This window comes from Mirounga angustirostris, unplaced genomic scaffold (genome assembly GCF_029215605.1).
Source record: "Mirounga angustirostris isolate CCGP_5_RB_7025 unplaced genomic scaffold, mMirAng1.0.hap1 SCAF_12, whole genome shotgun sequence".
In the NCBI taxonomy this organism is placed as follows: Eukaryota; Metazoa; Chordata; class Mammalia; order Carnivora; family Phocidae; genus Mirounga; species Mirounga angustirostris.
The window spans coordinates 28,230,599-28,255,265 of record NW_026991720.1 but is presented as its reverse complement, the minus strand read 5'-3'; the positions used below and the strand labels follow the sequence as shown (position 1 = coordinate 28,255,265).

General features: G+C 39.6%; 1 protein-coding gene across 11 annotated transcripts in view; it reads right to left on the bottom strand.

Annotated features, from left to right (window-relative positions):
* The window catches only part of CADPS2 (calcium dependent secretion activator 2), a 517,989-nt gene that overhangs the window by 88,851 nt on the left and 404,471 nt on the right, over positions 1–24,667 (bottom strand). For all 11 annotated transcript variants that reach the window (XM_064575007.1, XM_064574999.1, XM_064575000.1 and 8 more), the window contains 2 exons: positions 24,215–24,338; positions 922–1,025 (listed from right to left, as the gene is read on the bottom strand). In XM_064575007.1, coding sequence (XP_064431077.1) covers positions 922–1,025; positions 24,215–24,338 — 228 coding nt within the window. The remainder of the gene's footprint in view (positions 1–921; positions 1,026–24,214; positions 24,339–24,667) is intronic.

The window sequence follows — 24,667 nt, the reverse complement described above, 5'->3', positions numbered from 1 at the left end:
CTAGCGTATTGTGCTGCCGAAGCAAGCACTCCCTACCAAAGTCCTAAAACTTTTTTTTTTTTTTTTTTTTAATAAACTCATGACTATTAAAAGAGTTTTAGATGGGGCGCCTGGGTGGCTCAGTTGTTAAGCGTCTGCCTTCAGCTCAGGGTCCTGGGATGGAGCCCTGCATCGGGCTCCCTGCTCAGCAGGAAGCCTGCTTCTCCCTCTCCCACTCCCCCTGCTTGTGTTCCCTCTCTCACTGTGTCTCCCTCTGTCAAATAAATAAATAAAATCTTCAAAAAAAAAAAAAGAAAGAAAGAAGGAGTTTTAGAAAGACTACTAGAAAGACTTTTAAGTCTTAGAATAAGCAGTTGGCCTGGTGAAATACTACTCTATAGGGTGAATGCTAATATATAATTAAAACTTCAGAAAACTATAAACAATGCAGGCTTACTGAAAATTTAAAGAAGCGTTTGATGATAAGAATAAAAGACTAGTTCTCAGTCATACAGTTATGAATGTCTTCTTTTTGATTTTGTTATAGTTGATCGCAACTTTTCCTTTTGTACACTGATTAATTTACATTTCTAAACTAAAGCAGTCATGGCATGGGGAGGAGAAGCAAGCAATCTGGCATCATGAGATGGGGTTTGTGCTCCAGCTTTGCTTCTTACTACTTGTACATCTTTGGCAGATCCCATAAGCTCTCCCATGTTCCGTGACTGTTGTCAGGAATAGATAATAAATCATATACATAGACAACCCCTTTGTAACATATAGTAATTGCATATCCAGGAAATGCACATATGTTCTCAGGTTTTTATAGGTAAATGGCCAGATGTATATCAAAGTATATGGGCAGGCCCCTTCTTCAGTGCTGTTCCCACTATGGCAAAGCATTATATGGAGCTTTATAGGACAGTTAAAGCAAGTCATCACCTCTGCATGGTGCTCTTCATTCTGCTGTAAGACTTCTATGCAGAGCTCTGCTAGATGAAGAACCTCTTCCAGCTTTCTAGCAGGAGGTGCCTGGTTCATGGTCTCTATGTTAAAAAGAAATCATAATAATGTTACCTTGAAAATAAAAAGCCAAACATATTTGCAATGAGGAGACCAGGGTGTTGAAATAGAAAAGAAAGCATATTTTTGAGAAATCAGAGATGCAAACAATACAAATAAATACATTCTTTAAAAAAAAACAGTTCATCAGATTGCAGAAAATATTTCACCCACAAAGCAATCACGGGGAACTGCAAGTGCTGTGCCATTTAATATATAAGAACTAACAGATGCATCAGCACATTAGATGCTCAACTTCTGCAACAAACAAGTTATAATTCTCCTCAAGGTCAGAAACACAAAGAGAGAAGATACCACAGTCTTTTCCTTCTCTCTGTATTGTATTACCAATACAATACCATTCTTACCAGATGAGTCATTCCTGACATTAGCAAAAACCATTCTTTTTTGTTGCTATTTAAATTCTCAGCCTGAAATGTCTACATAGTTTATGTTGATCTTAAATTCAAGAAGTAAAAAGTCACTTAAAACACTCTGACAGTCTTCGATGAACTGATTTCCTCCCCTCCTTCCCTATCCACCATTATGTCACCCTCTCTCCTCTATCTGGAGAGGGGTGGGGAGGCATTCTTTAAAGCTGAAGGTTCTTTCAGCATCAAGGCAAACTGGTATAAAAAGGCCAGGCCACAATGAGATTAAGCGCAGCTACCTGAAATTCAGCAACAGAGAAGGAAAAGCAGCTGATTTTAGAGATACAACAAACTGGCAGACATTAGAGGTGTCCTGTGTAATGAAACCGTTTCAAAACTGAATGTGAAGAACAGAGTTTCCAAAAGGGACACTGAAGATAAACACTGAAGATAAACTCTTATATTCATGGACCCTCTCTTTGTCCCAGGAAGGAGGTTGTAAGGAAGGGAAATAAAATTTTCAGAAAAAGAGCTTTTTCTGTGGAACCTAAGGAGTTTTGTTTTTTGGCAATGGACCTTTTCCTTCAACTTCTTCCTAAAACTTCAGCCTTAAATTTGGAGGCTACTCTTTCATTCGCTTGTTTCCAAGGAATATATACAATGATGCAGTGAAACATTGCTTATGGCTGGTGCTTGTTCATTAAACATTTACTAGAAGTTTACTATAGGTCACAGTGTGATAAACACGGGGGTTTCCATCCCCCAACCCAGCACTCATCCTCCCAAACTTCCCTGCAGGAAGAAAAGCCACTGCTTGTCTGCGACAGGGATCAAGAGCAGAAAACCAATTTGCCAAACACCACGTAACTGAGTGTGCCTACAATGTTCTTAGCTGTGAGAAGTAGGAGGAGGTATAAGCCATGCCCCTGATCTTAAACAACTCAGACTCCAAAAATCACTACTGAAAGGATCCTTAGATGTCAACTATCCAATCTTCCATCTGTTTCATGATCACTTCAACATCCTCAAAAGAGAGTGAGGTCAAGGAGGCTCATGACTTTGCAAGACAGTCTACTCCATTTTGGGGCAGCTCTAACTACTAAAGTCTGGTGAGAAACACAAGATCCTTAAGAAAAGTTTGGAAACACTGTAGAGCAAACACAGCAGTAATGTAGGAGAGGTGAGAGAAGGTGGGTTTGGAGGAAGGAATCAGCAGGAAGGTAAGTAGGACCTGAAGCAAGTCATAAAGGAATAACAAATGACCTGGGTAAGTAGAGGATGGGTTTTTAGAAACGACTGTGTGACAGAGACGTACTGCACTTCAGAGGAAAGGGATGATGATGATGATTACAAATGTTACCATTTACTGAGAGCCAATTAATGTGTCAGGCAGAGCCCCAGGCACTTTCCATGCATCATCACACTAATTTCCCCAACAGCTTTCAGTTGCTTGGTTATTTGTCCATATAACTTACAGATAAGGAAACAAGCTTGGAGAGATCAAGTGCAACAGCTAGCAAGTGGAGAAGGTGAGACCTGAGCTTAATGTGGGCTCTTACCATCTCTGCCCTGCCCTTGCCTGGCTGGAGTACAAATGTGCTGGAGAATAATGGGTGATGAGCCTGAGGTCAGATTGTGGCAGGCTTTAAGTAAGATAATAAGTATACTAGATAACCAAGTCCTATGTATAACTTAGAGCAAGTGTTTCTTTGCAAGGCTTCAGATTAAATTAATTTTAGGAAAATGTATTTGGGGTTGTGTAGAAAAAAGGACTGGTGAGGTTGTGCAACCTGGATCAGGTCTAGTAAAATAGAGAACTATGGGAAGATGGTAGTGGGAACAGAATAGGAAGGTGCAGGGATGCTCTGAAGAAAGAATTTGCAAGCCCTTGTGAGTAACTAGAAATTGCAGGCCATAGAGGAGAATGACCCTGAGGTTTGGAGACTGCGTGGCTCAGGAAATGAGGGTGCATGGTTGATGAAACTAGGGAATGGGTCTTCAGTGGGACATTCCATATGTTTTAGGACTAATTTCCATATATGTATTAATTATTCTAAACTAAAAAGATAAGCATTGCAAAATCTGCACATACAGGGAGTTAAGATATTTGGATTCTCTGCCTAGAAAACTCCTACACATCATTGAAGATACAACTTGAATGTTACCTTAAATGTGGGACCTTCTCAAAGTTCTGGGGCTGAATGAGTTGCTCCTCTCTCTGAGCTCCCCTCTTATGGGCTTATGAGCCTGTTACTCGACTGTGCCCAAATCAAAGTCAGAAACTGGGTCTCATTATCTTGTGCTCTCAATATCACAGGTACCTAATGAATGTTTACTGACAATGCAAGAACACAATTTTTTGGGAAAAAATGTGTTAAAAGTAAAATCAGTACCCAAATTATTTCAATTACCTTTGTGTGCGACTGCAAAGAGCTCTTGTCACTAACATGCACCAAAGGTGGACTAGTCAGCAAGTCCACAAATGAAATGCAGCTGCAGTCTGAGAATAATGCTCAAAAAAACTGATGAAGGCTGTATCCTTAAAGTGTTAGAGAACGACTTCTTTGTAAAAGAGTTCTCAGGTTGCCTGGGTGGCTCCGTCGTTGGGTGTCTGCCTTTGGCTCAGGTCATGATCCCAGGGTCCTGGGATCGAGCCCCGTGTCTGGCTCCCTGCTCAGCGGGAAGCCTGCTTCTCCCTCTCTCACTCCCCCTACTTGTGTTCCCTCTCTTGCTGTGTCTCTCTCGGTCAGGTAAATATAATTAAAAAAAAAAAAAAAAAGAGTTCTCAAAATAATTTTTAATTCTCAAGAGCATATCACTTTATTTCACTTATATTCCTTAATTTTTCCATCTTTAGATTCAAAGTGGTGAATTAAATTGAGAATTCTCGACCCAAGGGATTTAGGGATTAGGAATAGGTTTTAGGGTGTATCCTTAAAATTATATGCTAATTTCTGTGTAGAGAGGCATTTGGGGGCAAGAAGGATCATAACTCTCACGTTCTCAAAGTGGTCATAAGCCAAACAAATGCTAGGAAGTCACTGAACCTTATAATTTCTACAATTCTTTCTCGCTAATAAATTCTATGCTTCCTATAAATATAAATGTTGTGCTTTCTCGACATTGGATTATATTGTTTAAACATATTTCTATGTTTAGATCATGTGTTTTTCAAAAGGAAATAGACAATAATATTTGTTTTTATCACAAAAGAAATTATTTTTCCTACCAACTTTAGTACATTATTTACCGAATCCTTACAACCATTCTGCAAGTTAGATAATTATGGCCCCTATTTCCAGATCAGGAAAAAGAGTTCTTGGAGAGGTTCAAGAAGGTGTCCAAGTTCATACAGGGCACTGAGACAGGATTAAAATCTTACCTCTGATGCCAGGTAAGCAGCAATAATGCAAAGACTTGAATTCTTCTTCATTTTCAATTCTTTGAATAACACACACATATACACACACCAAACTGACCGTATATACTCAACAGAAACTTCTGAAATGGCTGAAGGTTTCAAGAGTTTATAAAGTCACCATATCCTTACCAATAAGTATGCAGTAATGGAGAATAATCACAGAAACAACCTGAAAACTTATTTCTGTTTACGAGTGAATATGTCAAAACCAGCTTTTACATTTGACACTGTCTTAAATAAAGCTCTGAGAGTACACGGTGTTCTACTGAAACTTAAAAACAGCCTAAAACATTTTATTTTTCCTAGACTAAATTTATTGAGAGGAGAACTTTGTACTTGAGCATAATGGCCACTCTAATACTTTAAATAAATAGCATTTTATCAAGTACACTGGGTATGCCATCTCTGGCTGTCACTCATTTGACTATTGCCAAGAAGTTAAATGCATTTTATAGTCAGAACTCTAGTAGGTAACAAGGTTATCAACAACCCCATTAAAAATCTGAACATTGAATATTTGAGAATTCCTCCTCAAAATGTTCACTTTCACTTTTTGTAACATTTTCACAGTATTACAGATATCTCTATATTCTTCAAGCTTCACACCAAGTTGCTGATGGTTGTAATACATTTCAAATTATTAATAACATTTAAAATGAATATGCCCAGAGTAGCGAGGTTTCTTCATGACTTTCAATGCACTGATCTTAGGTATGATCTTTCTTCATTTTGGAACACTTTTACTTTTTTACAATAATACTCCCTGGCTGTTCAAAGCAATTCCTTTTAATTATACTTCTGTACATTTAAGAAGAGGCCTCACTTGAGAGAAGGTAGGGAGGTGGGGAGACATTAAGAAGACAGCTTGGCTGTTTTGCTCTGGTAGGTTTTAATTCTGCTCCCCCATTGCATACTTCCAGCACATTCTCCCCAGCTGCCTCCCTTCCAGCTATTTCCCATCAAAATCTCCAGTGGCTCAGAGTGCAGGTTGTGAGGGGACCTGGGAAAAAGACCAATAAGATAATTTCAGTCCTTTTTTTCCATATAAGATATGGAAAAATTTGTAAGATTTTGACCTTAAGTCTTACAAACTCATATCTATACTTGCAACTAAACAAAAAATAGAATTCGATAATAATAATAAAAAAAGTTTGAAAATTCCAGTTGGTGGGGGGGAGAATTTATGATGGTGGATTGAAGGACCATGGCAATAACACCATCATAATATTCCTCTTCCTTGCATCTAGGTCATGATAACCAGCTAGAGTGCATCAAAAAGTAATTCCTGTATATGCACTAAGATTTCTTGCTTGGTTCTTCAACACCCTGATTTTGTGACCCTGAATTTGATTCAACAAACATTTATTGCCTAAAAGGTATTGTACTAACAACTAAAGGGATACAATGATGAATAAGGTAATGTTTCTGCCTCCAAGAATTTCTGTATCTTTCTCCCTAACCAGATTATAAGGTAGAGGATAGCTACATATCATCTGTTTTTGTTAAATATGAGGAAGTTTTGCTATAAAGCTCTGATAGAGAGTGAATTAAATGCACTCAATATGCAAGAACAGCATTATTATCTTGCATGAAATAGGATCAAAGATACGTCAATAGGAAAGTTTTAAGTTGCTCATGGATAACATATGGAGATCTTCAGAAAGAAATGTTTCTTTTAATAGGTAATGTGTTTGAGGTCAGAAACCTTAGATTAGAGAAAGCTAGCAGCAGTCTAACATTGAAGGCTCCCACCTTTCTCTTCCTTCTGTCTGAAGAAAAAAAAAAAAAAGAAACACACTCTTCTGTTGCTTCTCCCTTCCTCTAAAGAATATCAGATAGATGAGGAGAAAGCCCTGACACTCAGGAGGGAACTGAGGTGAGAAACTTGTAAGACTTAAGGAGGAGCAATAGGGATAACTGTGGGTCCTGAGGGGAAAAAAAAAGAAAAAGAGGGAAGTGGGGGAGGAAAGGCAAACATGAACACTATGTAGGGAAAGGAGACAAAGGACCACAGCTTGGAAGGAGTAGGGAGATCAGCAACATAGAAGCATTCGCCTGGGATACACTGTGAGACCCAAGCAGTGAAGCTTTGCCTTGCTAGGTTTAAAAGATCAAGAAAGTTGGGCCAAGGGTATGACATCTGATTTCTTTTACCTGGAACCCCAAAGGTCATCCAGTGGCAAGAATGATCAGCATCCACCCCGTGGACTGCTGGTTGGAAAGCTTATCTACCCTCAGACCTGGCTGAGCAATGGTAAAATGGATCCCTCCATTTCCTTGTGCTGTCCCCCTCTACCAAAGTAGACAGTGACTTCTTCCTCTTTTCTCACCTTACAGAAATATAAGGCAACACCACACCTCTCTCTCTCTCTCTCTCACACACACACACACACACTCACACGCACTGCACACTGCTTTGGGCACGTAAATGATGTGTTCCAATGAGATCAGAAAAGGTTCCATCTGAGCTACTGCTCCATGTTGGATGTCTTCCATTTATAAAGCCCTTTAGACCTAACTGATTCAGGGAATTTCTACTGGCCCCCGATTCCGTCCTAATTTTAACCTTAATTCCTGTTGGTGTCAGTGTTCTCCCCTTTTGCAGGATCCAGACAGATGACTCAACTGGAAAGTCGAAACTTTTACTGAGGTGTTTTTCTGACCCATCCTCTGGCTCTAGCCACAGCGAGCTGTGGTAACAGAGTGGCCAGAGCCTAGCACCACCAGGTGCCTGTGAGTCCTAATCCTGGCCAGACCTCAATACTTGCGGGACTTCTCATCCTGCGAGGGAAAGGAGGGTAGGAGATCAAATACTTTCTTTCCCATTAAGCAAAACCACCCCTCCCTCTCCAAACCTGCCTGCCACGTTCAGAACTTGTGACGAGCTGATTCTGGGGGATCTCTTTTGACTTAGTCACCTAGAGGAAATAGGATGTAACTTGCTAAGAAGACTGACTCAGAATCCAGGGGAGAAGGGGTTTCTAAAACTAAACTCCATTTCCCCAACTCTTCAGGGCCAACCTGACTCCAACTTGCCCAATACCTGACTCCCCAAGACTTGATACTGTATCAATTAATGCAAGAGAGTAACCTAACATTGACCCCTTCCCAGTTGGTCTGACTGCAACTTATTTTTTTTTAAAGATTTTATTTATTTATTTGAGAGAGAGAGAGAGAGCACATGAGGAGGGGGAGGGTCAGAGGGAGAAGCAGACTCCCCGCCGAGCAGGGAGCCCAATGCGGGACTCGATCCAGGGACTCCAGGATCATGACCTGAGCCGAAGGCAGTCGCGTAACCAACTGAGCCATCCAGGCGCCTGTCTGACTGCAACTTAAATGCTAGTATAGTTCTAGGAGTTCCTTTAATCAGTGAATGGAATACCTTCTTTATAGATCTGTGGTTCTCAACTTCAGCAGGCACCAGAACCTCCTGGAAAGCTTGTTAAAACACAGATTGCCTGGCATTGCTCTTGGAGTTTCAGATTCAGTAGGTCTTGTTTAGGACCCCAGAATTCACCGTCCTAACAAGTTCCAGGGAAATGCCAATGATGCTGGTCTGGGGAATGCACTCTGAGAACTACTAGGGTCTATGAAAAATGAATTTATAAGAATTTTATTTATTTTTTAGAGAGCGAGCGAGAGAGAAACAGCATGAGAGGGGAGAGGGTCAGAGGGAGAAGCAGGCTCCCCGCTGAGTGGGGAGCCTAATGTGGGACTCGATCCCAGGACCCTGGGATCATGACCTGAGCCGAAGGCAGACGCTTAACCATCTGAGCCACCCAGGCGCCAGAAAAATGAATTTAAATACAAAGGTGACCTGTTGAAACTTCAGATTATTTCCTCCTTTACATCTTGTATAAACTTCATTTTAGGGGAGAAAGGGGACTTTTTCTGTAGAATCTGAACACGTTTTACTTTTCTGTAATGATATTCCAGATAGCATAGCGTGCATATTTGAACAATTCTGTGTGAATGAAAATATCTAGGATGTTATGGCCTCTGTACAACTGTTTAAGATCTGTGAGAATACTAATACCACAGAAGTTTGAAAACAAATAGGTCTGTGGCCTGCTAATTCCTAGCACCCCTCTGGGACCAAATCATTTAATGACCCTGTCATTTAACACAAAGTTCCAGGTAATACCTCTTTGGAATTAACCATGCTAATGATGTAGTACTTCGGAATAATTGTCCTGTGGTGACAATCACATTAACTACTTTACCTGCATTATCTTGCCCACCAATAAATTCATTTTTAAGCAAATGGTCAACTGTAGAATTGGCCACTGGAGTATATAGGCCAATAGCAGCCAGACTGGGAGCCAAACTGAACAATCTGCAGAAGCCAAGAACAAGTGGAGATCCAGGAGTAATGGGCCATAAAAAACCAGATACATACGTGAGATGAATGTCAGTGATGCTTTGTGAGACTTTCTTTAGGAGGAATATGGAGACACAGTCTCCTCTTAAGATCTTAAAATAAGGGATGATGGCGATAGAATTAGAGAAACATCAGTAGGCTTTAATATGTAGTTTAACAGTCGTCACAGACAACTGTTGTGATTTTATAAGAGTGGAGAAACACAGACACCTTGGTTTGAGTTTCATTAAAGTTGTCCTTTTAACTACTGAGACCCTGGCTCTCAAGTCTGTGAATCAGGAAGATCCAAGATCTCATAGGAAAAAAAAAATCATTACAGTGTTGCTGGCTGCAAGGACTATGAAGGCTTGAAAGAGAAGAAAACTCTCTACAGTGGATATTTAGCTAGCTCTGGTTGGCTCTGGCTGGACATATGCTGCAGGATTCTAATGACAGCATAAAAATTTTCCACTGGCAATTCTACCTGCTAATTGTATAACAGGGGTTTTCCTAAAGCCTGGTCTTTAGCCCTGATATATATCTACATATCCTCCGTATCGTATATATCTATCATATATATGTATACCTCACGCTGATATATATTCAGCAGCTGAAACTGATAAATGCTCTCCTTGGTATTACTGTTCTTTCTACATACATTGTATATTTCCTCTCAATATAATTCAGATTCAGAAATTGAAAACCATCAGAATAATCTCAGTTGTAGTGACTGCCAGGCCAGTACTAAATTATCACATAATTAAAGTCTATAGCATCTTAAATCTCAGGCCTAGTTCTTCTTGTCTTCTAACTACATTTACTTAAAACAGTCTTTCCATGGTCATTTGTTATATTCATGCATCAAAGTACCATTACACCTCCATACTCTCATTCTCCTTCTGCCCCTTAAACTCTCTTTCATTCTCAAGGAGAAGGTCTGCCATAAACAATGGGAGTCAGGCAAGGCAGGATCCCATGAGGTAGTGGGGATGAAGATGTTAGGAAATGGGCAATAGGAGGGTGAAAGGGACTGCAGAGGCTGCACAGCTGGGAGGCAAGCTGAAGGAGAAGGAAAGAAAACAATATGAAAGATACACTTTGAAAAGATTTGTAACGTTGGGTGCTAAGAAATGAGTCCAAGATCTTGATGTCTATATGTATCTCTGTTTCCTTTGACATAGAAGAAAGATGTGTTAAGGCAGCCAACTAATGCGTTAGTAGTGATATTTGATGCTCATATTTGGACAATGTCTCCTTGTTGGACAGGTGTAAAGACCAGGTGTAGAGAGGAGGGTTGGGCTTAGTGATATCTTGAATATTTCTACAGTTTTAACATCCTGGGTTTGCTGGCCATTATGAAAATGTGTGTATACAAAATGTCTCAGGGATATTTTACAGGTTTATTTTTCTGAAATAAAAAAAATCTGGCATTACAAACACTGATTAGGCCTTTTCATTTAGTGCTTGAAGCTATATGGCCACTTAGTTATGGCCCCTAAGGAATGAACTCTAATTTCTAAAACTATTCATCTGTCCAGGCTCTGAGTACGTACAAACTCTGTTGAGAAATAAAGAGGTAAAATCTGTCAGTTTGCATTACTCTGGTTTTGTCCAATTGGAAAAGACTTTTGAATACACCTAAACTACTCAGATTAACAAGGTGCTGCAGAAGCCACACTGCTCTATGTCACTCGGTTTACCTGTTGACACATGTTAGTAAATAAATGAAAAGGTCACCAATCAGTTGGTTTCAAACTTTGGATTTCGAGGATGATAAATTCTACCAAATTGCTCATGAAAGAAAGAAAACTTGCTATGTCAAGACTGCATTTATCTGTGCATCACATTCCACGTAAAAGTAAAAAAAAAAAAACCAAAGCACATACACACACACAAATACATGACACATTGTCAAGTGAGTGGAGTAAATGGACATCATTTCCGAGACCTTTTAGGGAACAGGTGTTGAACACTCATAATGAGATTTCTATGCATCTTCAGAGGAATGAGACAAGATTCCAGCAAGAGCTGTTCAGAGTGTTATAGATCACAGCTGAGGGAATAAGTCCCAGTAAGGGGCGCGCCAAAGGAGACATAAATGCTTTGTTTTTTTTCAGGAGGTGCTTATGCTCTCGCTAAGAATTCCTACAGAAGACAAATATTCATCGAAGAGAAGCTTTTGGAAGAATATATATATTTTCCAGATCCTGGGGAATATGGGATATATTCAATTAAGTAACTCCTGATGCACTATTTTGTGTGGTTACCTTATTTTATGAATCTTTTTCCTCTGGCAACGGTGAATCAATATGATTTGCTTTCAAGGCATCACTTCAGAGGGGGCTAAGTATTTTTTTTCAAGCGTAGATGGTTAGCTGACAATTCTATGTAGAAAATGAAGTAACTAAAATGGCACATGTCATGTTTTATAAGAAAGTTAAAGCAATTTTGCTTCAACTCAAATAGGTATCAGATAAACTTTGAAAATCATCAAAGAAGTGAAAAGGTAAAAACATTAGTTGGGGATAGTTACAATAAAGAGAAATACTAAATCCACAGTGGTTGACACTGACTTCATTACACTGAAGTTTCTGACTGCTCTGGAGACCATGTTTCTATCAGAGAATGATGCAGTTTTTTTTCCACTAAGTAAGTCCTTCTTTTAAAAAAGATTTTTAGGGAGAGAGCATATGCACATGTGTGGGCAGTGGGGAAGGGCAGAGATAGAGGGAGTCAGTCTCAAGCCTCCCAACTCAGTGCTGTGCCCCCTCCCTGCAGGGCTCCATCCCAGGCCCCTGATATCACAACCTAAGCCAAAACCTAAAGCTGGGCCCTTATCCCACTGCACCAGCCAGTTCTTCTTTCTAACATCTCTGAAACAGCCCATCCTTTCCCCACTAACTTATGTTCCTACTTTATTATGGATGAAGCACAGCAGGCTCCTATTTGTACATGAGTCTACATTCTTCTTCACAGGATTTGGTGATGGTTTTGTATTCTTAGTGTCAGGCAAGGCAAGTCTTCATACACCTTTTTTTCCCTTAAGTTGACTTATTTAATAGCCTTTATTCTTCCATTTAAATTTATGTTTTTTTTTTTTTAAAAAAAACCTCTGGAATTCTGATGGGACACTGCAGTGAATATATAGATTAATTTGGGGGAAAGTTTATATATTATACTATCAAGTCATTCCTCTTAGGGCCTGGACCATCTTATATTGATTTTTTTTTAAAGATTTGAGAGAGAGAGTGCCAGAGTGTGAGAGCGTGTGTGAGCAGGGGCGGGGGGTGGGGGGCAGGAGTGAAGGAGAGAGAGTCTTTTTTTTTTTTTTTTAAAGATTTTATTCCTTTATTCATAAGAGACAGAGAGAGAGAGAGAGAGAGAGAGGCAGAGGGAGAAGCAGGCTCCCCGCTGAGCAGGGAGCCCGATGTGGGACTCAATCCTAGGACCCTGGGATCATGACCTGAGCCGAAGGCAGTCGCTTAACCAACTGAGCCACCCAGGCGCCCAGGAGAGAGAGTCTTAAGCAGAGTCCACACTGAGCACAGAGCCCTGACCCCGGGCTCGATCTCATGACCCTGAGACCAGGACCTGAGCTGAAACCAAGAGTCGGTTGCTTAACCTACTAGAAGACACAGGCGCCCCTGTCTTGTATCTACTTAGATTACTCTCTATAACCTTTCCTCTAGGAAATTTTACATGCTTTTGGCAAAGTCAATTCCTGGATGCCTTACAGTTTGGTTACTGTAAGAGATACTTTTGTTTATACTTTTTAGCTAGTTGATCTACGGTGTGGAACAGTGGTTCTCTGAGTGTGGTCCGTGGACCACTGGGGATCCCTAGGGCTTTTCAGGGATCTGTGAGGTCAAAATTATTTTCATAATACTGAGATGTTTTTTTGCCTTTTTGACCCTGTTGATGTTTACAGTGATGAAACAAAAGCAATGGCAGGTCAAACGGCTATTACCTCAGTGCAAATCAAGGCCATGGTGCTAAATTCTCCCCTCGCTGGGTTCCTTACCCCCACGCATACCAGAGAAAAGTCAGTTTTACATATAAAAGTCCTTGATAAAACAGTAAAACAAACTTTATTGAATCTCTGCCCTTCTTGAGTACACATTTTTAAATACCTGTGACAAAATGAAAACTTTGCATAAAGCACATCTGCATACTGAAGTGGAATGATTGTCTAAAGGAAAAGTGTGTGATTGAGTCTGGCGGGGCACTGTCATTTTCAGAGAACCATTTTTAGTTGAAAAGACTACTGATGGACAAAGTATGCTTATTTAGACTTGGGGATATTTGGCAGACATTTTCTGAAAAAAACGAAATCAACCTGTCACTTAAAAAAACAGTATTTGTTGCTAATATTTTGCATATATGCTCACAGTGAAATGGGCCTATAATAATGTTCTTTTGTTCTACTGCCTTTATCAGGTTTGGGAATTAAGATTATATTTGCTTCATGAAATGAAGTGGACAGCTTTCACTCATTTTCCATTTCACTGAACTTATTTTGTATAGGATTTGTTCCTAAAAAATTTGGTAGAACTCACCTCCAAAACCAACCCAGGCTTAGGGATCTGGGAATGGGAGGGTTCTGACAACTATTTCAATTTCTTTAAAACTGATTAGCCTGAGTTTCATTTCTTGTGTTGATCGCACCAACACAGTTTTTCAAGAAATGTATCAATTTCATCCAGATTTTCAATTTTTGTCTTTGTTCATAATACTCTTCCATTATTTTCTATATCTCTTGTATCTCTTGTTATTTTCTTTTCATACTGTATTTATCTGCATTTTTTCCCTTACTCTAATGAAAGTCTATCTTACTGTTTCTATTCTCCACATCACTTAGCTTTCCTTTTACATTGTCTACATCTTTTGCCTTTCCTACTGCCTTCGCTTTGATCTCCCAGATGACTAATAAGTTCTTCATCTGTATTCATCCTGTATCCAATGCTTCTTACAACCATATTATTTTCATACCTAATATTTCCATTTGGTTTTTCATGATTCTTGTTCTTGCATATTTTTAGAATTTTCCTACATGTCCTTGAGTATATATATTACGCTTAATTTCAATTTTTGCTCATAAGAATAATAAGTTCTAGATGATAGATATCATTTGTCTTTTATAAGGGCTGTACTCCTCAGGCGCCTAATTTTATTTTTTAAAGATTTTATTTATTTATTTGTGAAAGAGAGAATGAGAGAGAGCACATGAGAGGGGGGAGGGTCAGAGGGAGAAGCAGACTCCCTGCCGAGCAGGGAGCCCGATGCGGGACTCGATCCTGGGACTCCAGGATCATGACCTGAGCCGAAGGCAGTCGCCCAACCGACGGAGCCACCCAGGCGCCCTAAGCTATTGCATTTTTTTTTTTAAGATTTTATTTATTTATTTGAGAGAGAGAATGAGAGAGAGCACATGAGAGGGGGGGGGTCAGAGGGAGAAGCAGACTCCCCGCTGAGCAGGGAGCCCGATGCGGGGCTCGATCCCAGGACCCTGGGATCACGACCTGAGCCGAAGGCAGGCGCTCAACGACTGAGCCACCCAGGCGCCCCTGGAGTCTAATTATTTTGATCTGAGAGCTCATAGCCATTCAGAGAAACCCAGGATGAGATGGTGGGCGGTGCTTGCCTGTGTTCTTTGAGGACAGAGAAACTTCGTCTTTGGAGCACAGGATCCCAGAACACAGAACCAATGTGGGTAATTCCCTTTGCTACTAATGCACTAGGCAACGCCTAAGGATAGGGATTCATTCTCAATCTGTGAAATTCAAAGCTGCAGCACTTGACCAAAAGTCTCCTGAGGTGGTAGTTCACGAGGCTAGAGGCTGGGGTGCAGAGGAGTGAAGGTGTGACTACCTGAGAGTGGCTCAGGCCATTCCAGCGTCCATCCCATGGCAGCACAGCCGGGCCCAGTCTTGATAATGCCACAGATACCAGCCACTGCTATCAACTCCAAAGGCAAAAGGAAAGGAATGGATTGTCTCAAGGCAATGCCCCAATCACTCTCCCTCTGCTCAGCTGTACTCCCAGCTAGTGTACCTCCCCGTAAGTCAGACTGGTGAGACTGGAAACCAAACTTCTTTGGGCAGACAAGTGCAGTGAAGGTGACTGAAATAAAATTGAGTATATGCCGCTCTTTGGATGGCAGATGGAGGGCAGTGGAGAGGTCAGGGTAAGGCAGCTTTATTTAGGGAGACCATGGTTATAGATGGAAAGGAAATATGTAGAAAGATGGAGGAACAGGAGAAAGAGATATATGATAGAATAAAGTCCATCCAGAAATAAGTAGGTGCAATTGAGATCAATATCACAGGTGGATGAGTCAACCTTGAAGAGGAAGATACCTCATCCCTTGATGCTGGAGAACAGAAGACATGGGTAGGTGGGGAAGCTGATAAGTTTGTAGGTACAGAGCTAGAGAGCTGAGGCTTACTCTCCTTCGAAGGTGGAAAGGAAGGGACTGCTCTTGAATACCTAAATTTATTTAAGATCAAGATCTTAAGAACTTAAGATCAAGTTCCTGTGATAGCCTGATTTGGAAAGAGAACATCAATCAAGATGGAATCCAGTATCATTTTGAATATGGGATTAGCTGTGACCATCCTTGATGGAGACTGTCCTCATCTATTATAACTCACACTACAAAAATAAAGAAGGAAAAGGTGGATGGCTCATGACCAAGACTGTGAGTCAAGGAAAGGTGCCACTACTTAAGGTCACAGAAGACCTCGGCGTAAGCATGACGCATCATCCAGTGCGGGCAACATTAACGCCAACATAAGGTATGAAAAGCCCAAACCAGAGGCAGCAGGAAAGTGCTGTCAGTAGTTGTTTTTAATCGAGTGACAGATACTAATGCCTCCTCACAATTAAACTCAGCTAAATCGGGAAGGATGTTAATGAAATGCAGACTCAGAACCAATTTCAGAGGAGAGGGCGCTAAGTGTCCTTAAATGTCTCCCTGGTTTGTCAGGAGTTGACAGAACCCTCCTAGTCCCTTGGTCACTAAAGCTGTGGGTAGTGAGTGCAGTGGCCCTGAGAGTGTTTCCAGCATTCCCATCACGCTGCCACTGGTATACCGGGTGCTCCTACGGCCTCATTTGACTTTTCACGTAGTTCGTTACCTGAGTGTGCAGAGAGCTAATGTACAACTGCACAACACACTCCTCACGTCTGAAGTCTGCCTTGAGCTACTTGAAGGTAGACAGACAGCTCGAAAGCCCTGTCAGATGGAGGCCAATGTCTTCATTTGCCTCTTCTAGTCAATAATCCCTGCAACTCCTGCTTATTATGTCCCCAAAACATCTCTTGATTCATAGGAATTAATCTGTCAACATTGTCATGAGCTAACTAATTGGTGTGAACACAAATTATACAGTGTGGGGTTATTATCTTGTGTGGCTGGTGAGGGTGGGAAAAGAGCCGAAGCAAATAAACATACTACAAATCCTCATTCATTCCAGATCAGCTGTGGAAATGGCCAAATTCATATCACTTACATAGTACTTAAAAGAGAATATGGTCCTAATACGTTCTGGTGTATACATTACGTAGACTAAGGCTATTGGTGTAGCAAGGAAGTGGTGTTAAAGACATTAACTCAATATATTGATGAGAAAAAGATAGTTTAAAATTAACATTTCAATTGCATACTAGATGATGGAATAAAAGTAATTTATGGCTATCAGAAAAAATGTATCTTCTTAGGTGATTTAAAGCATCCATTGATCATCTGAAAAATACCCAGTTTTTCTTTGTATATAGGACAAAAATAAATTTTAATTTGATCCCTATCCAGATGATGTAGCTCAACCAGTGTTTTTACTCTACATACACATATTTTTATAAACTAAAAGCTCTTTATAGATTTATGATTTTCCCCCAAATTTTAAAGATGACGATAAGTCATTCTCTCTTACGGCCAGAAATTACATTTATCAATTTGTCCCTAAATCATCTGTGACTCAGAATCAGAAATGGTCACAGAGGTTTAACTTTCATGCCAAAGGTCCCACTGTCCAAGCCACGCTGTCCAAAAAAGGCTACAAAAAAATTCTTTGATTCTTCAACTTGCTTTCTGGTTTTCAAGCTGAGACTTGTTTCTTCCAATATGCAAATTACCTCCATCAGAATATCATCAATTCTAATGGGAGTGCAAAATTTCAGGTCTATTATTTAGACGTTAGTAACCTGAATTCATCATAACGTATAATACTCAAAAAATTTTTAAATCAAATTTATAAGAAAACACATACAACTTTTATGAGAAAATGGTTATTCTAGAAATATTAGTAAAAAATTATTCACTAACAAAAAAATATCCTCATCAACTGTGCAGTTTTTATCTACTCACTTCTATACAACAGATTTTATTTATTTATTATTTATCACTATACTTTGACAATGGAGTGCTAAATTAAAAGGCCACCCAGATGGCAAACACATCCTAATGACGTAAGGACTGCCAAAGTGCAACTTCTCTCCAAGAAAGCAAGCAGTGTGGCCCTCTGGGAAAGCATCTCTACCTGTTCAACGGAGACTTTGAAAATGAGAGCACTTGGGGGTTAGACCTGGAAACCTGGCAACCAAAGGGCCCAGACAGATCCTCAGTGCACAAAGACTTTGCCTGTTCACTCCATGCTACCTTTGGTTTAGGGCACCTCCATGTTTTGAGATTAAAAATAAGTCTAGCTCCCAAATCTATGCAAAAGATGTCAGGTCAAGGCAAGCTCTAAGGAGCCACCTCTCTCTCTTTTATCATTAAGTCCTCATACAGTGCATAGCTTTCAGGAGAAAGCAGGGACTGTTATTAGATGTATTTTTGCTGTTCTTGTCTATAAGAAATTCCTTGAATGAAGGAATTGATTCTCCTTTAAAAGGAGCTAGTTTGCATCAACAAGGTATACCATTAAAAAAAAAAGACACACAATTAGGAAAATGAAGTTTCAGTACCTTTTTGCACCCTAGATTATAAATACTGTAAAAAGGATCTTACCATTACATAAGGAGTCGTGATAAAATTAAATCAAGGAAGAAAACTAGCTGATTTTGCAGCTGTGTATATCTCAAACATTTCTTAAAATTAAAAAAAAATGCTTTCTAGAAACTAAGTTCTCAAAATGAACTATCTGTTCTCATGAAACAAATGCAAAGAATTCCCAAGAAGGAAAGAAGCCACTGAGAGAGAGAGGGCATTTGTTCTATTTCATTTATTACAAAGCCAAAAAATCCCTTTATTCTGCAAATTTGTGTTGCAGATAGAGAATGTGAAGAATTCCCAAGGATGGGAGACAGGACTAGGAGTCCAACTGAGCATCGTGCTGAATTATAGAAACAACTGAAACAGGTTAGACTGCTAAATATTGTTAATGCAGTTGTTCTCTATAACCTCTGGCTTCTGTGATCCAGAGTTAGTCCCCCCCCCTTCCCTGCGCATGACAAGAGCATGAAATTCTGGTTTAATTTTTCCAATCTTGTTATTTTTAAGTGGTTAGTTTTTGCTTTTATATTGTTAATTATTCAGTGATTGATTTGAATGACCTTTTGCAAGCCAGTTTGCCAGTTTACAGATGTTCTCTCTGCTATAAATAGCCTCTCTGCCATAAACCCATTCATTTATTCAATAAATATTTACTGAGTACCAAATATGTGCCAGGCACGTTTTTCAGTACCGGAGATAGAGCAGTTACTGAAACTCAAAAGTCTTGCCCTGGTGGAGCGAACCTTCTAGGACAATAGTAGTATGAGCGAACTATACTGCGTGCCATAGAGAAAAATAAAGTAGGGAAGGGAGGGAGACGATATGGGTTGGGGGAGGGGAGAGGTTACAAATTTTAATCACTTTCAACACCTGACACTGTGAGATGTGTGCCTGTGGGGGAAAAAACAAAAAGATTCAGATGCTGGAGTCCAACTCTTAGCCTTCTGATAGGATCTGTGCTGTCCAATTAATTCACAGCCACTAGCCACAGGTAAACAAGTACTTGAAATGGGGCTATAAAATGTGCTAGTGGAGTAAAATACACGCCCGACTTCAAAGACTATGTATGAAAAACTAGTGTAAAATATCTCATTAATAATTCTGTATATTGAATACATTTTAAAATAATAATATTTTGGATATATTAGGTTAAGTGAACTATTATTAAAATTAATTTCACCTGTTTCCTTTTCACCTCTTTAATGTGACTACTAGAAAATTTTAAGGTACATCTATAGCTTTCATTGTAATTCTATGGACCATACTGTTTCAGACTTCCTTTCAAATGTCCACATATTTTAACCGAGTGTAAATTTAACTACCCAAGTTGCCAAGAAATGGGAGGCAGGAAGACCCAGGGAAATAAGACAACAGCTCAACAGGAAGACAGTGTGTTGTAATCTCCCCCTTCCTAGCTGTCTCTGGCTACCCTCCTTGCTTCAGTTTCCCGGAAAAGCGATAATAGAAATATTTATTGGAAAGGGTGAATGGATACGTGTAAAGTGCTTAAAACAGTTCCTGGTAGTAAGTGTTTGCTCTTATTAAATATCTATACTTCTGGCAAAAATGACCCCTTGGCTCCTGTGATGTGCCTGAGGTGTTGAAGTCAGCACTCGGAATCAGCCCTGGATGCAGGGCAATCCAGGAACACGGAGATACAGAGGCGCAAATCTCATGTCTGCTGAACTGAACAACAACAGCACTCCCTTGTGCAGCTTACTGACTTCTTTCTGAAGTCTCGGTTACCTCTTCTGTAAAGTATCTGTTTTGTAGAGTTGTTTAAGGAACTAATGAAGCAGAGTAAATAAAAAAGCCTGAGGGAATAGGCAGTCAAATCATGACAAATCTTGGGCAGAATTCAACTCTTCTCTAGATGACAAACTAACTGAGGAAAAAGATCATAATGCCCAAGAGAATACTGCTTGGAAGTCTTATCAAGCATTTGAGCTCTTACACATGTAACTGACTTTCTCATTTTTAGTCACTTTTAAAAGTACCTCTAAGAACATTTACTAGGTAACCCTGTTAACTTGCTACCAAATGCAACCAAAGAAATAGAACTATTATTTCTTCAAAACCCCTCTTCTGTTACTTCAGAAGATTCTTCAACTGAGATTAGCTTTTCCCTTCAATCCACTTAAAGCACCTAGACTACACTGGTTTTTCCCTCTTTTCTATTTAATTGTTTTTTTATTAAAAAAACTTTTTGAAGACTTTTTAAAGATTTATTTATTTCACTGAGAGAGAAAGAAAGAGCAAGCGAGTGAGCAGGAGATCGGGGTGCAGAGGGAAAGAGAGCTTTAAGCAGACTGTGCACCGAGCATGGAGCCTGACACGGGGCTCTATCTTACAACCCTAAAATCATGACCCCAGCCGAAACCAAGAGTTGGACGCTTGACTGACTGCACCACCCAGGCACCTGCTTAAAGATTTTTATTTTTTTATTTTTAAGTAATCTCTACACCCAACGTGGGGCTCGAACTCACAACCCCAAGATGAAGCATCCCATGCTCCAACGACTGAGCCAGCCAGGCGCCCCTGGGGGCATTTAATATTAAGAAAAGTGTTTCTCCTATAGTTATCAGCCTGTACCATGGAATGGTAGTATGAATGTCGACTGTGTGGCTTCTGTCTGGAAGTGAAGTACATGGAAGAGAGCAACTCTCCCATTCTCCCCTCTCTTTAATGGGAATGTGTGTAACTTTACATGGTGCTTTGCCCCGTTCTTCATGAAGGCGCATTGTGACCCCTTCACATTTCATAAGGGAAGGAGCGTAGCCTCTGTAGGCTGGGGATCAGGACACCCAACACAAGTACCAGCTGGCTGACTTCTTTACTTTATGTCAGTGGGAAAACCTGTAACACCTCTGGACTTACTGCGGGTCAACTACACACAACCTATCTTCACAACAGAAACACTGTGAGGGATAAAGTGCCATAAGAGATTTTGAAAAAGTTTGTCAAAGAGCACAGGACTGCTGCTATTACAATGGGCGGTCATAAGAGGTGATGGTAGTCTCTAAAGTGCACTTTAGTGATCACTGTAGGTGTGTTCTTTCCCCTTCTCCTGGCTCAGAGCATTTTGTGCCTGACGCTTTCTGAGGTCAAATACTGAAACAGAATTGAAAGTTAGGAAAAATAGAAATAAAGCCCGTTAGTCAAAGACTTCAGTTAAAAACAAGCCAAACTTGTCTATAATACTGCATGCCGGGTTTGAATAAGAGAAGGGAACTTGGGCTAGGCAGGTTCATCACTGGATGAACTCACTAGCTAACCTCTCATCTCTCTCCATAGCACCGAGAGCCTACTTTGTGTCAGCAGTGCAGGGCTGGGTGCTGGGACCCAACAGTGAACGCGTTCAGTCAGGACCCTGCCTGCAAGGGGCTAAAGAAGAGACAGGTACGATAAACAGATAACAGCACATGTAATTAAATTAATTGCAATGGTAATAAGTGGCATAAGAAAAAAGTAAGGAAACCTTTACAAATTCAGAGACCAAGAGAAGAACGCTTTCCTAGCAACTGCCTGAGGCTGGGATTTCAGAACCCCTGTTCATTCCTCTGATGTGCAACTTTCAGAGTTAAGAGCTGCTTACTTCTTATTTAATAGCATTTATGTTTTTTACTCTGCTATTTTTCAGGAGTGATAAAGGAAAGATGGTCCTCTTTTCTAGTTGTAAGAGCCCTCCAAATATTGGCAACAGCTTCCAACTAAGATTAGTGTCCATGCTTAAAACATACTGTATAACATTAATACAACCTCGGTTTTTTGCTTTGAATTTATATAAAAAATATCGCTGAACTTTTAGAGATAAATGGCCTGTATTTTCCCTACAAAGCATTAACAATAGTTCCAACAAAATCAAAGTATTCTCAGTATCTTAACCAAAGTGATCTAATAGGAGCCCTGAAAAGCGGACAGCTCTCCATCAATATCAAACATCATGCACCACAATAGAAATAACAACACGTGCATGCACAAACATTCATTACCTGCTTCCTTTTCTGCTGGGCCTAAAACGTAAGAAAAGACAATTTAGGAGAAAAACAGATTCTACCCATGCTGCTCACATAATGCAGGAGGTCAATCAAGCAAGGAAAAGTAGCCACTTCCTATTTCTAACTTAAATTAGATTTTGTTCTTGGTCTGGTCCTGAGCATAAACAAAAAGTGCTTTATTTTTTTAGATATAAGAATGGGGGTTGGAAGAAAGGGAATTAATGAAATGCATAGAAGTTTTCTCATATACTAAGCATGTATTTTGTTTTGTTTTGTTTTGAAAATAGAGACTGCTCAGTAGTCCCACCCAATTAAATTTCTAGGATCCATTTTCTAGAATATTCTCGCAGTCAACTAGAGATAAGAGACAGGTGACTCCAGAAGGGAAAGAAGTAGGAGAATTCCCTGCCCACTGTCCATTTAGTCCTATGATAGGCTCTTCTCTAACACAGACTTATTTTTTTGTGTGATCCAGAACAGCTATGTCTTTTGACCCCCAGTGTTAACACGCCTAGCTAATTAATAAAAGCTAGCTAATTAATAAAAGCTGTGACAAATAATTTTATTTGTACATGTTAAAATGGACTCTGACCAGGAAATAGAAATATTCTGCATATCTTTTCAGTATTCTTGGACAAGATAATGGTCAAAAATATTAATTAGAACAGACAGTTAAGAACAAAAGGATTCTCATAGGTTTTTTGGATAGAATTGAAACATCTGGGTAAAAGAATATTATGTTTATTCAAGTTATGCACAAACTTTTTCCCCTTTATCAGATTTGAAAGGTTTTAATGTCTATTTTTGTATCGATTCTTTCAACCCATGTTCACAACACATAATATTCCAAAACACAAAAATTGTTTGAATGGGTATTCAAGATGTGAAAAACAGTCTGTTTATCTTCCACTTTCCCCAAATTATCTAATATTCATTGCTTTTGCTTTAACACAACGTGATATCATAATTAATGATGTTAAACTGGTAACTAAGGAGGTTTCATGTTGTTACTCTTGTGATATAATATTGGTTGCTATAGTGATGGGATGGCTTTTTTGTTAATCACTCAGGAGGTTGGTTATTGCATGCTTGTTAGAAAGCTTGATCAGATTTGGAGAGAAAAAAGGATATAACAGCCAATTATACTCAATCTTTTTCATCATCCCAATTTTGATAAAACTATCTTAATATTAATAATTAATAAATTTATAATTAAGTACAATTTTATATTAAAAGTTATTAAAATTTTTCTAATAGAGGATTTACTTTTATTTTTAGATATAAGTATTTAACATTGCAAACTTTTCCCCTAAGTTAATGCTACTTGTACTACACAAGCCAGTTGTATGATAATTAAAGCAAAATATTTGTGGCCCTTCCTATTTTTAATTATATTAAAGGACTGTTGAATAAAGCTGATTTTGTGACTTTGCTACGAATTTCAATCTAGTTATTTTTCTAAGCATCCTAAGTTTCAGTATTCTTAATGAATGAAACCTGAAGGAAGAGGAAAAAATGTGCAGTCCTCCCTAATCTTTCAAGTGCATTAATATACGGCAAGCAAAGAAAAGTTGCAGGGAATTCTATCAGTTTATTTTGGCCCTCACCATAATCAAGTTTCCTCCTTCTCTGAGAGACACCGTTGAACAGAAAATAAAATTATGTAACACTATACCGTTACTGATCGGGAAAGAAGACACTACCCATAGTTTAAATGTTAGATGTACTTACGGTAATGTCAAAAAATACAACCCATGAAAACACCTTTTGGTTCCTTGAAAACTCAAAATAAGAACAAAGGACAACTTAAGCACGAATCCTGGGTCTTTCATTCAAGCAGAGTCCCAGGAGGCATATTAAAGCAATGAATAGGAAAAAGCTCTTCAGTTCACCAGCTGAGATTTTAATGAGACATTTCCCTTTGCCACGGTACAGGTTTGTTCAGGAAAGGAAAGAACTTCTCACAGAAAATTCAGTTAATAGGCATTGTTGGCTCTCACTGCCACTTGGACAATTGCTCAGTGCACTGACCTTCTATTTTGGCGTATTCTGTGAGTCTAGTGTAATTGATCAAGGCTGCTTTCTCGAGACATTTTCTGACCACTTTTTTCACGTCTTCAGCTGGTATGGGAGTGGCGATATCTTTCATTAAAACCTGAAGAGGGGGAGAGAAAGAGACTGCATAAAACAGAGACTGCAATCAAATTACACAAAATGTCCTAGATCTATTACGAGGAAGGGGTCCTAGGTAACACTGGGGCAAAGTAAGGAGTCGGCACTTCACAACCAGGAATGTAATCCTCCAATCTTGGCTCCTCCTGTCCGAGCCTCATTTATGCACATCAAAACCTCCCATAGGCCAAACCACCGTTCCGTGTGATGACTGTCACTTTTCCTCCAGGGGCCCACGACACCATTACAGCAATTGTTTCAGATCAGGATTACAGTCCTTGGGACAAGTAATAAGGTTTGTCTTGCACATCC